This window comes from Saccostrea echinata, unplaced genomic scaffold, assembly GCF_033153115.1.
Source record: "Saccostrea echinata isolate AGI-Se365-2 ecotype Australia unplaced genomic scaffold, CSIRO_AGI_Sech_v1 ptg000009l, whole genome shotgun sequence".
Classification (NCBI taxonomy): Eukaryota; Metazoa; Mollusca; class Bivalvia; order Ostreida; family Ostreidae; genus Saccostrea; species Saccostrea echinata.
This window is the reverse complement of record NW_026889758.1, coordinates 47,916,811-47,933,210: the sequence shown is the minus strand read 5'-3', so window position 1 is coordinate 47,933,210 and position 16,400 is coordinate 47,916,811. Positions and strand designations below refer to the sequence as shown.

At 33.7% G+C, this 16,400-nt stretch overlaps 1 protein-coding gene across 1 annotated transcript; it reads right to left on the bottom strand.

The window, feature by feature from the left end:
- Positions 1–2,637: 2,637 nt before the first annotated feature.
- On the bottom strand, positions 2,638–14,815 carry LOC133182947 (protein lap1-like). Its single transcript, XM_061317838.1, has 13 exons — positions 14,744–14,815; positions 10,687–10,767; positions 10,251–10,498; positions 9,462–9,520; positions 7,615–7,767; positions 6,583–6,748; positions 6,405–6,474; positions 5,687–5,798; positions 4,977–5,031; positions 4,663–4,823; positions 4,026–4,147; positions 3,760–3,906; positions 2,638–3,603 (listed from the first exon to the last, which is right to left on the bottom strand). Exons 3-13 carry the CDS (start codon positions 10,494–10,496, stop codon positions 3,455–3,457), a joined length of 1,440 nt encoding a protein of 479 aa, XP_061173822.1. The 5' UTR covers positions 10,497–10,498; positions 10,687–10,767; positions 14,744–14,815; the 3' UTR covers positions 2,638–3,454.
- Positions 14,816–16,400: the final 1,585 nt, after the last annotated feature.

Here is a 16,400-nt window from a genome sequence, read left to right as displayed (position 1 = left end):
TCACTCCAAATTTTGTGCGGAGATTCGATATCTCAACATCTTCTGTCGGCACAGTGGTACCTGTTTGTTCACGAACTGTAAAATGTATATCAGGCCACCTTTACTGATACAATAAATAAATTTGTTTACCCTTAAAGGCCCAGTGTTTTATCTATGAGTCGATCCTTTTTACGAAGAGTGTGTGAGAAAATTCTAAAATTTGTCAGTGTTATTGATGGGTTAGATATACCATTTTGTGAGTATTTGAATCGAACGGATCTTCAAGGGGAAAAAAGAAAAAAAAAGCCAAAACCAAGAGCAAATCAAAACAAGAAACCTGCATTTGCAAACCGAAGTATAAGTATGTCCTTCGACCCAGCGGTGTAAAACTAGCATTGGATTTGAAAGCAGAGAGCAAATACTCTCTTTTAGTTTTGCAAAATATTTCTTTCAGAAATTGATGACCTACTTTTAGTTTTATAGCAACAGCAGTTGTTTTTGATATTTATAAACCAGAATCTTGGAGAGACACTTACACATCAATATTGTGTACATATATTTTGAAATATAATTGAAGAAAAAAAAATCCATTTAAAATAAAAATCTGTCTACAACCGATTACATTATTATAATGATTATACCATTTTTTTAATTTTTTTTTTCTTTTTCTTTTTTTTTTTTTGTCAGAAACCAGTTTGACCAGATGAAAAGAGTAAGATTTTGCTTCGAGAGAATTGGTTTGACAGTTAATATGAGAAATATGAGATTTAAAGTTTTCAATTGTTCCAATGGACCTGGTCGCCGTTTTGAAGAAGGGACACTTGTAACAATATGTCCCCCCACACACTTAAGTACAGTCATGATATTTCACTGGGGGATTGGCTCAGGGGGAAATAGCACTCTATAACTATTACACAGCGTAGGACCCCCCCCCGGAAAACTGAATCTGGTGTGGGATTTTCGTAGGGGAAATCCTACTCTAGAGTCATTTTTCCGTGAGAGATGACCGGTAATGGTATGGAAATCATTCAACCGTTAAATTACCTATTTTGCAAAGTTGAAGATGTCCTTACTTTTTCAGTACAAAGTTATACTCTAATATTTCCATCCTAAAATAGGGTTTTGCGTTTCAGTATAAGATGGTCTCAAGCGCAGATTCATGGATCTTTTCCAGGAGGATAGGGGTGGCAACTTCTTTTTAAAAATCCAATCCAGAAATTTATTCTGGTCAGAAACGTACTTTCAAGATGTGTATTGGGGGGAGGGGGGGGGGGGCTTTTTTATTACACAAGATATTATTTTAATGATTTATGACGAAAAAAAAACATTACTTTTACCAAAAATATGCCGAGTAGGGACCTAACTTGTGTTGGTAGGAAAAGTCATACATATGAAGTCGAGCGGCTAACCCCCCACCCCACCGCCATAAATAGTTTTTTTTCACGATTTTAGAACGAGAAACAAGTTAATTTTTTTTTTTCGAAGGACCGGTCTCAGAGTCCCACAGTGGAATTCAAACCCGCGAATCAACTCAAATCAAGTCAACTCCTTATTCCGCGGCTGTAGATAGAGCAAACGCTCTAACTATTGCGCCACCCGGGCGACTCACCCGGAGATAGGGACACTTGGTCTGTTCCCGTAAAGCACCGCGTCGTTGCACCTCTAAAGATATAACATTCTATACCTTTGGTTTCACATTATACACTTGTATTGATTATTGCTAATAACTAGAAATAATGCCTTTTGAGATATTTCATTTTTTTTTTGTAACTTTACAAATTATAAACCTCATAAATCATAATCTTCGCTATTTTTATATACAGAAATATGATATCTTTAAAAACAACAATTTCTGCATTTTTTTAAGTGAGTGTATTTAAACAGACATAGAAAAATGTGACTTGTACCGTAATCTATATATATATATATATATATATATATATATATATATATATATATATATATATATATATATAGAACAGGATTTCCCCCATTGAAAAATGACTCTAAATTATGATTTCCCCTACGGAAATCCTACATCAAAATCAATTTCTATTCTCTGTAATAGTTATAGAGTACGATTTCCCCCAGAGCCAAATTTCCCCCCTCATTAAATATCATGGTTATACGTATGTATTGTGGAGCCAATCATGACCCCAGGGGTCTAATGAAGCTTTTACATAAATTTTACATAAGTTTCATCTTTTCTTGCCCAGTGGTTCTTGAGAAGATTTTTAAAAGAAGCCACCAAATTTTCATGAATTCTTAATTATATGTCTCCTTGAAAGAGGGCATGGCACTTCCTGTGAACAAACTTGAATCCCCTTCACCCAAGGATGCTTTGTGGCAAGTTTGGTTGAAATTGGCCCAGTGGTTCTTGAGAAGAAGTTGAAAATGTGAAAAGTTTACAGACAACAGACGGATCCCGGACACTCTATGATCAGAAAAGCTCACGAGCCTTCGGCTCAGGTGAGCTAATAATATGATTAGCTCTTTTGTCTTAACTACAACATGTCTTTGAGACATTAATGTCAAGGTCACTCAAGGATAAAAACATGGTACTTGATAAAACAGTTCTGTACATAGCTTATGTTGAAAATTTAGTATTAAAAGGGGGTGAACACTTACAAAAAATTAAAAATAAAAACCAACGCAATAAACCTTATCTTTTGTTTAATTACACATTTCACAACACAGCATCAAGATTTAAATGTAGAGATGATTTAAAATCTCTGGATATACTGTATAAGAATGGAGCAATAGCAAAGCAATGGTACATTGTATTCTTATGATAAAAATTGACATATGTCAATCTACATAAAATCTATAAATGGCAACCAAAAGCTTATTTCATTTCAATACATTTCTGAATATTTAATTGGAAGAAGATCTACAATTGAGAGGAAAATTCTGAAATATAATGAAAATGACTTATTTATGTAGGTATTTCTGAGGTTGCACAATTTTTGCAGTTTAGGCAAAGTTGCAAAACCTACAATCATAAATATTTCAACCCTACATATTTCCTTAAAAAAAATTCTAACACAGAACAGAATGCTACCTTAGGAAGATCAGAAATATCAAACCACTATAATTTTCTGTTATTCAGTATTTCTCTCAAATGGGAAGAGTTATTATTAAAGTGTAAGTTTTACGCAATAAAGATAAGTAGGAAACTGAAATGTTGCATGACAGAAAATATACATGACTAGATATAATAATAGGTAGCACAATTGTAAAATATGCATTCCAGTTTCCTTCAAAATACAGAGATCTCAATTGAAATTGTAAAACCTGTAGACCAGCTACTAATGCTCTGAATAGAATTCTAAAAATATATGTGCATGTTATGAAGCAGCCCTCCAATAATAAAAATATAATTCATAAAAATAATACTATGTAAATAATCACTAACACAAATCACAGAAAATGGTATGACTAGATTTGTAGCAAATGTCAGAGGTGAAGTTTATATCTAACATTGACCCATTGTACATGACAGGCACCTTAAAGACACTATGGGAATGTTCATGTTGGATAACTGCTGGAATGTCAAGGTCATTTGAAAAGTCACAAAACATGGCCTATAACAATTCACACAGTACTTTCTCTTTGTGATCATATCTGCAAGAGTAAATAATACATTTTTTTTTTATAAATATGAACCTATAATACAACATCGAAATGGTAGTTATAATACATGTAGTTTGGAATTTGTGACCTGGGAATTACAAATGGAATTAGCAAAAAAAAAAAATCCATTTTTAGATATCAAAATACCTTGTAAAGATTGTGGCAATTCTTTTATTTTGTCCACTGGATGATTGTGTACAGCCCTGGCACTTAACTCAAGCAGTGGTGGAATTTTACAAGTCAGTGGAACACATGTTATGGAATGCTCACTTGAGATGAAATCATTATCTGAAACTGCAACAACAAAAAATGAAAACATGCATAGTGATTAAATACTGATGATGGGGAAATTAGTATGCATTTCTACTGAATGACCACTGAAAAAATATGGTAATCAGTAATGTATGTCCTACCATTACAGTCCACAATGGTACCAAGTACTAGGGTGGATGGAATGTACCGCAGTTTATTTCCTGCTAAGTTCAGTCTGGTCAAATCACGTAGCTGGCCAAAATGTGCAGGTATATCTGTTATTCTGATTTTAAAAAAACAGAAAAGGATTTTGAATATGTTCAATCAAAGACAATGAAATTTCAAAAATCAGCTTAAATACTAAAAAATTAAGACAATAATTAAGTAATCTCTGACTATCTCCCTGCTGCAGCCACATGCAACAGAAAAATACAAAATCAATTTATCTGAGACCAGTAGACTTCTTGAACTAGGAGCAAGCACCAGTAAACACATGAACTAAAAGAACAATTTGTGATTTAGTATGCATCTTATGCTTTTATATTATATGAAAATAGTTTAATGGAAAACATTTTCATTTTGTGTAAAAAAAAAAATCTAAATCTTGTAATGTCAGACTCAAATAGTCTTCTTTTTGGTTTAGTAGAAGAAGGAGAAAAGTGTTTGGTACAAAGGTGCCTCCTACTAACACTGATGCTCTACTTCATGAGCTCACTCACAAATTCTGTCACAAATTATCAAATATACTTGTACCTATAGAAAAGTTAACCTGCCTGATATTATAAAGGCAAATCTTACCTGTTATTAGAAATATCAATTTTTCGGAGTGCACTACAGGAGCCCAGCTCTCTGGGAATCGTAGACAGCTGACAGTGTGACAGGTTGAGATATTCCAACTCCAGCAGATTACTCACATCTCCTGACAAACTGTCAATTTTATTTTTTTCGAACTTCAAGACCTAGAAAATAGTCAGCAATGATTTTTTTTTTTTACACAGATCTAATAGGGCCTACTACACAGGTAAAGACTGTGTGCAAGCACTGTATTTCAACAACTCCCTCTATATGCTACTGAAGTTTTTACTGTGATGTACTAGAGTTATCTAACTTACCTTCAAATGTGTCAATTTGTATAAATTCTTTGGTATATGCGATATGGAGTTAGAACTGAAAAAAAGGTACCAATCCATAATATTTCAGTTTTTCTTAATCAGGATTTTTTTTTTTTATTCATTATTACTACATTTTATTGACTGGGTTCAAGGGAAACACGCATTTTGTAGGACCTAAGAACCAAACTGTTTGCCTGAGGCCATTTGGCCATAGGCAAACAGTTTGGTTTGAGGGGTCGGCAAAACACTTTTGCCCAAGAACACAGTCAATAAATGTTTTGTTATACCTTTTATTTATCCATTTTATTATTATTATTATTTTTTTGACATACATGTATGTCGAACACCAACGAATGCAAATGAGATTTAGCTGATCCCACCCACTGTGTAACGTGAGGGGTCCAATATCTCATTGACAAGTCCAATATCTCGCTCTGCGGTCAAACATCGATTTTTTTTTATGACCGCTCAATAAAACATTGGAAATGATAAGACCTCTATTAGTACTGATTTATATAAGAACAAATTTTTAAAGGTATAACAAATACATTTATCATCAGACTGTAAATATCTCTTTCAATATTTCCAAATAAGGTTCCATTCAAATCAGACTACTAACTCTAGATGTTTGCATTTAGATTACAGATTTTTCTTCATACAGAATTCAGCCATGCCATATATTTTTTGTACTTGCCACATCACACACATACCCTAACTTTAGACAGGACAGTTTTAAGAGGCTCCCTATTCCAGAGGGCAGTGATTGTAGTTTGTTTTTTCGAACATCAAGATGAACAAGGTTAGACAAGCTAGTTAGTGATTCTGAAAGCCAAAATTTGTTATTAGTGGATCAGGTAATTTAAAGGCCCCAAACTGATTTTAATAAAATACTGAGTGGATTTATGGTTTAGCCATCCAAAATAAATTCTACATTTTACCACTGGTCAATACTTGAAAACCTTTGAGGGAGGAATGAAAATTAAACAGAAAATTGAAACATGATATCAATGTATTAAATTGGGTATTGTATAATAAAAATGTTCACAAGACAGGATGAAATATGGAATCATTTTAATTTGTGGACCATCAAGTTTCTTAGGGAACCCCAAACTCACTGGTTTGTGGGGACATAATTTTGTGGGTAATTAGTATATTCATTAGATTCATTGAACCAATACATTGGCAGAGTTATCATTCATAGGCATGTAAATTTATGGGTAAGATTGACCCACATAATAAACAAACATTGGTCCCCTACGAACAATGATGATTCCACTGTATCCCATTCCAAAAATTCATCAGCACTATACATCTTAACTTTATTGTGTCACAATATCATGAAAACAAATGCAGAATTTATTTAGGATCGTCTTGCATTTTCAATGAAAATAAGTTATTAAATTGAGAATAAACATCTGAAAAACTTACCTGCTAAACCCATAAGATGATTATGTGACAATTTCAACACTTTAAGGTTGACTAGAGAACCAATACTGTCCTACAAACAAAACGTGCATTTGTACAACATTGTATTCAGAAAGGACACACATCCTCATCAGAGATTGATAGCTAGATGGACAAACAGACAGACAGACAGAAGACTTACTGGTATAGAGGTGATGTTATTGTTGTTCAGCAGTAACTCCTGCAGACCCCTCAGACAACCTATTTCTGCTGGGATATGACTAAGATTGTTGTGGGACAGGTTTAGAAGAGTCAACTGAGAACCAATGTACCCCATTCTGTAGGGGCATTCTGTGATTTCAGTGTTGCTAAATTAATATAAAAGACTAGACATTGCAACAGCATTTTTTAAAATAAATACATAGTGAATAGTCAATGCATACATGTACTATTAGTACATGATGCAGCATGTCATCATCATGCTTTTACCACATTTTTACAAAACATAAGAGATACTCTTCTGAAAACATTATCAGTAATTATGTTTTATATCTCATGAACATGTCTATCTTCAAGCTTCATAACATACCCTTGTATAAAAAAAAAACATATACAGAGGCTTAGCATCCAGAGGGCAATTACACCAATGAAACAACTACATTATAGGTTAAAATAGGAATAAGACCTTGTAAATCTTTTACAAATTCATGTGATATACAATGGAAAATCCGTCAATCTGAAATTTTATGGTTGTGGCAAGTACATGTAAAACCATTGCTCATACTGCTGCAATTGCTCTTACATCAAAGGGGATTTACTCTTATATCTTCCAATTATAAAAAATTCATTTCAGTTATCTGCACATTTCATTAATCCAAATAATTTGTTTGGGGAATACAAGTGTCCAGATTAATGAGGCTCATCTTTATACTGTTCTTTAGAGAATTTAAATATTATATATAATTTTCAATTGAAAAAGATTGGTTTCAGTATTGAACTTCATTAATTATGTTAATCCAAATGATTTGCTTGGGAACACAAGTGTCCAGATTAACAAGGGACGACTGTATATTTATGGAGTACTTCTGAAAATCTTTATGAAAAGTTCTTCAAACTCCAGATTTTAACACTTTCTCATTCTTGAGATGCCTTTTTGATTTGGAATGTACCCTAGCCAGCAATGAAGCAAAGTGACATCTTATCTAAGTATTATTCAATACAAGACGGTTCCTACCTTAAATTTATTTCTGTCATTCCTTTTTTCTTTGTGTTGTAAGGTCTTCTGATGTTTTCTGACACATAATGAGTAGAGCATGATGAGGGTGCTAGGCAGCAAATGTTACAGGTAACAAACCTACAGGTGTAATCTGCAATATACTGGCCACATCTACAACAGACAGCAAATATTACAGGTAACAAACTTATAGGTGTAATCTACAATGTACTGGTCAAACCTACAACAGACAGCAAATATTACAGGTAACAAACCATAGGTGTAATCTGCAATATACTGGTCAAATGTACAACAGACCATAAATGTTACAGGTAACAACCTACAGGTGTAATCTGCAATATACTGGCCACATCTACAACAGACAGCAAATATTACAGGTAACAAACTTATAAGTGTAATCTACAGTGTACTGGTCAAACCTACAACAGACAGCAAATATTACAGGTAACAAACCTGCAGGTGTTAACTGCAATATACTGGCCACATCTACAACAAACGGCAGATATTACAGGTAACAAACCTATAGGTGTAATCTACAATGTACTGGCCACATCTACAACAGACAGAAAATATTACAGGTAACAAACTTACAGGTGTAATCTACAATGTACTGGTCAAACCTACAACAGACAGCAAATATTACAGGTAACAAACCTACAAGTGTAATCTGCAATATACTGGTCAAATGTACAACAGGGAGTGACATAGTGAGAAGTCAACAGGGAGTCTGAAATTCACTTATATTTTATGTAATTATACTTTTTTTACTAGACTCATTTTTATTCATTCATGAAAGAAGTTTTCAAGAATAAAATGGGACAATTTACACTTATATACATGCTTTGTTGTTTAATAAGGAAATGATTCCAAATTAATTAAAGGGTATGAAACAAGTCACACACATCCCTTGAAGTAAATGATATCCTTTTTGGGGGGAGATGAAACTATCATCAAAGACATCACCACCTTATCATAATCACAATATTAAGATAAATTTGATTTAGCTCTCCATCCAGCATATGTACAATGCAAACTTCTTTCCCCCTGGTAACCCTGACCTTGTATATAAAGTATCCATGAGTCGGGAACACATCATCAGGATAAATAAGCAACCTTTGTGTAAAAGATCTTTACAAAATTTCACTTTTTGGCCAGTGACCTTGAACTTGCCAAATGGACCCAAAATCATTCAAAATCTACACCATAATACATTTTCAGTTAGAAACAATCTTTGGGACAAGTATTAACTCAAAAATGTGCTGTTATTACAAATTCATGCTGAGGACAAGAGATTTACAATCCTGACTACACCCCACCCTCCAAAAAAAAATTATTTAAATATCAGTTCTCTGCATTATATCACAATTTGAATTTTATGAACAAACTGAATCCTTGCCTGCCTGGTGATGTTTATAACAGTGTAGTAAGTTCACATATTTAACCATTTACCATACCCACCAGACATTTTACTCATCATCAGGTCCTGACCTCTCCATAAAAATACCTACATGCATAATCAATTACACTGAGGCTGTTACGTGATAAGGTGCACATTATTATGCAGCTAGGTACAACTGTTTCCAATTAAACAATTGATGTAAGGAGATTTAGATAGGTATGTAAACAAGGCCTTTGTTAATACTGATATATATTCTATCATGATGGTATATTACAGAATGACACATACCAATTAATATTACTGCACAACTATAAATCAATTCATGAATGAAAATACTGCACACAGAAAAATCCCATGGAGCTGCAAAATTTCTCGCATAGAGAATGAGAATCAAATCAATGGATTTTATTAACTCACAAATAGTTAATGGAGATTGATTTTTACTTACTGAACACAGGGTACTTCAATTTCCTCACTAACAGTCACATCATCTTCAGAACTTGAGGACTTCAAAAGAAAGCACATACAGCTAAAAATTTTGATATTAATACTTTACACATAGCAACAGGACACCTTATAATCAAAGTGTAATTTAAGATTTCAAGGCTCACTTGAAAAATGTCATCTAAAAAATCATTGTCAAATTAAATGAAAATTTAAAAAAAAAGATTTCTTTATTAATTAACATATCACCCTCATAGCATTATGGTTTCTATTTTACAAAGTATATAAGTTACAGGCAGAATGCTAGTGGCCTGTACATTACAAGTCAGTGCAGGAGAAATAATTCTTCATATATTAATTTGTTCCTGAAATATGTTTATATGATTGACAAATTATCCATCCTTCTGTCTGGCATGACAATTTAGTCTAGAATTTTAAATCTGGACTCATTCAGTGAAATATTGATGCAAAACAGCATCTAATATATCCTTGGACTCATCATCTAAAGAAATTTAGTCTGTAGTTACTTAGCAATGGGCCTTCTCCAAAATCTTGCTGAAAGGCTAACTATTTTTTCATACATATGTGAGATTTACAATGACAAGAGCTAAATATTAATTAAAGATCACATTTCACAGAAATCAGAATCCATCCCTCCCCTTATCTTTGACTCAGATTTGTAAATAATTGATTTATTCTTTTACTGTAATTTTTTTTACTCTACTTGACCAACCAACTCTACAACAATCATACATGCAGATAATAGCAACCATTTAATCTCTTTACTGCTTACATTTCTGGGAGTTTTCCTCTGTTTGGTTTTAGCCACAGCATGACCAGTAGTGTGGGCAGTGGCCCTCTTTTTGCAAACCTTACGAGAGGAAGACCCAAATGTCAGCAAATGACAAATAGCCCATACAATGGAACAGCATAAAGAACTGGCAATGGCTACTGCTATGGTAGTGGACTGCACATCATCATGGAAGAAAATAAAATCTCGGACAACTACAGTTATATACTGGTAAAAATATCCACTCATACCTGCAAAATAACAGTGAAAGCATGATCTGTTTCCATTTTGATTAGGGGTTTATCAGTGTTTCAACTCTGTGGATTAGTATAACAGTATTCAATTAACTTCCAAGATCAGACAATATTGCTGTCAGAACACAAAAGCTTGGCTTCAGATAACTATACAGGTAAATTTTGTAATGATAAAGGACACCTACCTGTGTTGATGTAACCAAATCAATAAACATTCTAATCTCCCAACCTTTCTGTCTCTTATTCATGTAGATGTTAGGTCATACCTTCAATTATACAGACAATCTTCATCTAATATGGCTGATGACTAACAGGTGACATTAACATCAAATATTTAAGGAATCACTGTCTAGTTAGTAGAGTATGCCAGGGCATCAACGATCGTTGGAAGCGTGGGATAATTTGCATAACGGGCGAAGCCCGTTATGCATAAATTATCCCACGTTTCCAACTATCGTTGATGTCCCTGGCATACTCTACTAACTAGATAATGATTCCTTATATTTCCATTTCATTTTGAAATAAAATTGAATATTTAGATTTTAAAAATGTAGACTTATAGATTTAAATTACACGAGGCCTCACATGTCAATTTCAATAGTCCCCGCCCACTGACGTCAAACATAAAGACAGCCGCACGAGATTTACATGCATATTAGGCCTCCTTAGCGTCAGACAAAAAGATAGCCGCACGAGAATTACATGCATATTAGGCCTTCTTAGCTCCTGACCTTTCGCTTGGCGAAATTTGCATTCCGTTAGAATGATCAAGAAATCAACTCTCCTAACTTTCAAAGAGTTATCACAGAGAAAACAAATAGAAATGGAAATATTTTGTTATTTGTCTATTTCTTAGTTATCACCCAGTCAAAATTTGTGATAGAAACACAAAAGGATAAATGCATGCCTAATACAATTACAGACTCACAAGTGCATTTGTGTGTGTGTGTGGTTGGGGGTGGGGGGATGGGGGGGGGGGTTAGGGGTCATGCTATTTTAATTACTGAAGCACACTATAATACAGCATTCTTATATTTCAGGGAGTAAAAAATTAGGTGTTTTCCCCCTTTTCAGTAATAGGAAAATTTCTGGAAAATTTAGAATCCTTCACACATTATTTGATCTGATGGCAACTTTGAAAAATCCACACAGTACCTTGACTCTTGCACTCATGATTCTTGACATTCAGAAGCTTGATACAATAATATGTATCAAACTTTGAGGTGGTTGCTAAAATGTGATGCCTACAAATTTCATCCATCATTTTACTGTTTTAGAAAGCAAATATTCGAAGGCCAACAAAATAATGTTCAACTCCAGCCTAAAGTATTATACAACTTTCACACAATTTTGATGTGTTCTTTAAAATGAAATGAGTTCCTCAACAATATGAAATTAATCCAAAATTTTATGAAAATATAACATGCACCATTTCTTAAATCCTGGACCATTCAGAAACTATCATTTCTTTCTAATTATTGTAAATTTAATAAAACAATAACATTCTGGTGAGAATTTCTACAATAAATATTTTAGTGTAAAATTCAATTGTTTATTGATATCTCTTTCTGCAAAAATGAGACAGGTCCTCAAACTTTTTGGTCAACCCTCACACTAATCTTGCTGAGATTTGACTTGGCTGAATATTTGCTGAGTTGAATCTCAGCTGAGATTATCCTCACACTACCCATTATAACCATTCACAAAATTTGCTAGAAGTCCAGATCAGAGAAGATATGCATTTTAGGAAATCTCAAGCTAGGGCCACTCCTGAACCCAGGAGTTCATGAATCAGTAGAAGGCCAGAATATGATGCAAACAATTCGGTTTTCAATTTTTCAAAAAAAAAAAAGAAAAAATACACTGAGTAAAGCATGATTATCTAAGCCCCATACAATTGACTGAACCATAAATGCAAGGATCATTAATTTCAAATATATATTCTACTTATGACAAACTTAAGTGTCTTTACTCTAAACTAACTTAAGTAAAGGAGGTATCACTTTAAAATAACTTAGTAAAGGAAGTATTACTTTAAATAAGTATTTTTTTCCCATCTGTAAATATTTTACTTTTTCTTCAATTGCAACAGATTATAGTTTATCTTTTTTACTTCACCTCTATATAGTGGTCAGTGAAGTGTTAAGACTAAATTACAATTAATTTAAATACAATTCTTATATCACTAAAGAAATCAATAGAATCAGCTGGGTAGTTTTAATAGCATCATAATACTTGATGTTATCTCCAGGAAATGATATATGATTTTGTTGCTTGTTTTAAATTTGTATGTCATCATATATATATATTCCTTTTACATGTGACATACCCTGACATATAATCATATTTCATGTACCTGTAAAACACATGAAAAATCCTCAGTCAGACTAAATGAAAGGCTATCCAAGGGTGATGATCTGCTTTTCTTTTCTTTTCACTGGAAATGAGGAGAGGAGCAGATTGTCACCCTTGGTTAGCAAAGATATTGAAAAGTAATTTAAGAATTTGAGTTTTAATATTACTGTATCAGCATGCACACAAAATGAAGTGTAGGACAATTCAACCAAAAATACCCAATTCTTGTAAGATTCAGATACCACTGTAAATTAATCTCCACTTTTCTGTACAGATACATGTATCAGAATTATAAATTTCCTCTGCAGGTACACATTATTTCATCATCATTCATGTGTGATTGTGACCATGTATGACCTTATTGATTTCAGATGTTGTTTTTTTTTTTGAAAGGGGGATACAAAGCATTAGGAAATAAAATACAAAAACATATATTCATCCATCTTATTGCAAACTACCACATGTATTTTATTTGCAATTATTGATACTAGACTTTTTTAGGATGTACACAAAATATAAAATTGTTAGTAAATTACGAATAGTGCAGGAAAAACAGAATAAATCCATAGGCAAATGGATTTTGAATGACAGGGAAATTGCAAACAAACAAATGTAGAGAATTGGCAGGGGGAAATTTGTGCATGAAACATTATCTGTGCCATCAAACGTTCAACATTTATGCAATATACACATAACAAAATCAATCAACATTTAAATAAATGGTTCCTTGGCATTTACTAACAATTTTTGTAAACGTTTATTACCATTTTAACCTGGGGGATCTCTTATCATAAACAAAACAAGGATAGTATCTTGTCTTAGCTCTTACCTACATAATTACCTATATGCACCATTTCTAACATAAGTTCCTCTTAATGTACACTTAAACTTATAACCCTATAGCTGCAGAACTGTAGCGTTATCAGTGTTTTCCCTTTATTTCAAAGTAAAGGGTTATAGATCAGTTGTAATAGACTTTGGGTTGAAGTTTATGACAAATCTCTGTGGACATTACAACACTAAAATTTTAATTTTTTTTTATTTCAGAGCAGCATTTTTATTAATTGAAGTTGTCAATTTGGCTGGTAGCTGGTTCTTAGGGAAAACACTGGTTATGGTTTTATATTCTAATCTTTTACTATAATGCTACAGATCTCGTAATGCAAATAAGGTGCAACTTACAGCGTAATTTTTCTGCGCACGCTTGGGGAGAATTTCTCCACTTTCCAGCATAGTTCAATCAACTAGCTTTCGCTCCCTATTTCTAGACATATTCTGTTACCAACCTGTATGCTTTATCCACCTCCTAACCCTTTATACAGTTGTCTATACAGGCCAATAAACCCCCATTTTATTCTCTGTCGGATGGCAGAAAATTCAAAACAAGCGAGTTTATTGGTCGACAAAGACATCAATAAAGGGTAAGGAAAAAAATAAAATATACAGGTTAGTTAAAGAATATGTTTTAGAATTAGGGAGTGAAAGGTAGTTAATTGTCCAATGCTGGAAAATGGAGAAATACATCCCCAACTGTGCGCAGAAAGATTGCACCACATTTTCTTTACGGGATCGATCTGTAGTGTTATGTTAAAAGACTAAAATATAAAACCATAACGCTACAGTTCTGCAGCTAATAACCATACAAGAACAAAACAACTAAATTCAATACTAATGATACTATCCGAGTTTAGATGTTTTTACATTATTATAGAAAAAAATATAACTGAACGTTCAAATATTTATAATAAAAATATCATAATAAATGTTGAACATGCTGAGATAATTTTGAGCTTTTTTTCACTGTCAAAACAACTTCGTATCGTAGTATCAATGAAACATAATAGTGATGAAAACAAAACAATTCTACTAAAACCTAAAATACCTTACCATTCGGCATTAATACGACAGAGCCTTCTGACCAGACGACGGTTCCAAACAACTTTAACAAGACTATTGTCAAAATTGGATTATATATTTTTCGCATATCGAACCCGAGATTTAATGAAATGAAATTTTACTGAAACTGTTGTTGAAAAAGAAGACTGAGACACAGAGGGTTTGCTCTAATTGTATTTAATCTTTATTTTTTGTTTTCTTTCCTCTATCTTTCTCCACCATGATCACCACCTAAACAACTGTTGTCCGTCGTCCGTCCGTTCATCTGTAAACTTTTCACTTTTCAACTTCTCAATAACCACTAAGCCAATTTTAACCAAAGTTTGTACAAAGTATCCTTGGGTGAAGGGAAGATCTTTTTTTTTAAAATGAAGGGCCAAGATAATCAAGAAAAGACAAAAATAGGGTGGGGTCATTAAAAAATATTCTTCCCAAGAACCATTGAGCCAGAAAAACTGAAATATATGTGGAAGCATACTGGGTAGTGTAGACTCTAAATTTTTCAAATCATGGCCCGGGGGTAGAGTGTGGGCAAAATAGGGAATCAAAGTTTTACAATACGTTGAAATATAAAGGAAAAATCTTTTAAAATCCTCTTCTCAAGAACCACTGGACCAGAAAAGCTGAAACTTATGTGGAAGCATCCTGAGTTAGGGTAAATTCTAAATTGTTCAAATCATGACCCCCGGTGTAGGGTGGAGCCAAAATAGGGAATCAAAGTTTTACATTGAAATATAGCCTATAGGAAAAAGTCTTTAAAAGTCTTCTTCTCAAGAATCACTGGGCCAGAAAAACTGAAACTTATTTGGAAGCTTCCTGGGATAGTGTAGATTCTAATTTGTTCCAATCATGACCCCCGGGGCAGGGTGGGGTCACAATAGGGAATCGAAGTTTTACATTGAAATATATAGGAAAAATCTTTAAAAATCTTCTGGACAAAAACCACTGGACCAGAAAAACTTCCTGAGGAAGTGTAGATTCTAAATTGTTCAAATCATGACCCCCAGGGGTAGGGTGGGGCCACAGTATGAATTACAAGGGGGGAATCTGGTGAAGAACAGCAGGGCCAAGGTTACTAAGGTGAGCGATGTGGCCCATGGGCCTCTTGTTAATAAGTACGATGTCCGATAGCGACCGCCACTTAACAGTCTACGTAACTGTCTCTGACGGCGTGTTTTTCTGAACGCGCTGTTGAGCTTTTGCAAATGGCCCTATCCGGACACCATAGTCTCTTGTACAGGTGCAAAATGACAAAATGTGCATGTACAAAATACACCAAAACCTTAGTTGCTTTCTGTACATTTTCCTGACGAGGAAAAAAATCTATTTCCCAAACGTGAAAAAAACTATTTTGCGGTGGTGGTTGTGGGGTCCACGTTTTCCAAGGGGGGGTGGGGGGGTGGAGGGGGTGTCCAAAGTCCTTTTTTATTTGCTTCAGTATATACTTTAATAACTCTGCAAATTCCAGGGGGTCCGGAACCCTCCCCCTATATAATCTTTCACGATTTTTTAATGTATAGATTGTATCTTTTATATTATGCAATCCTTTTTAGGTCAGGATCGTGGGCAAGCATATTTATGTTAAATAATGATACCACGGTTACCGTATACCAAAAAAAAAAAAAAAAAAAAAAAAAAAATCAAAAAA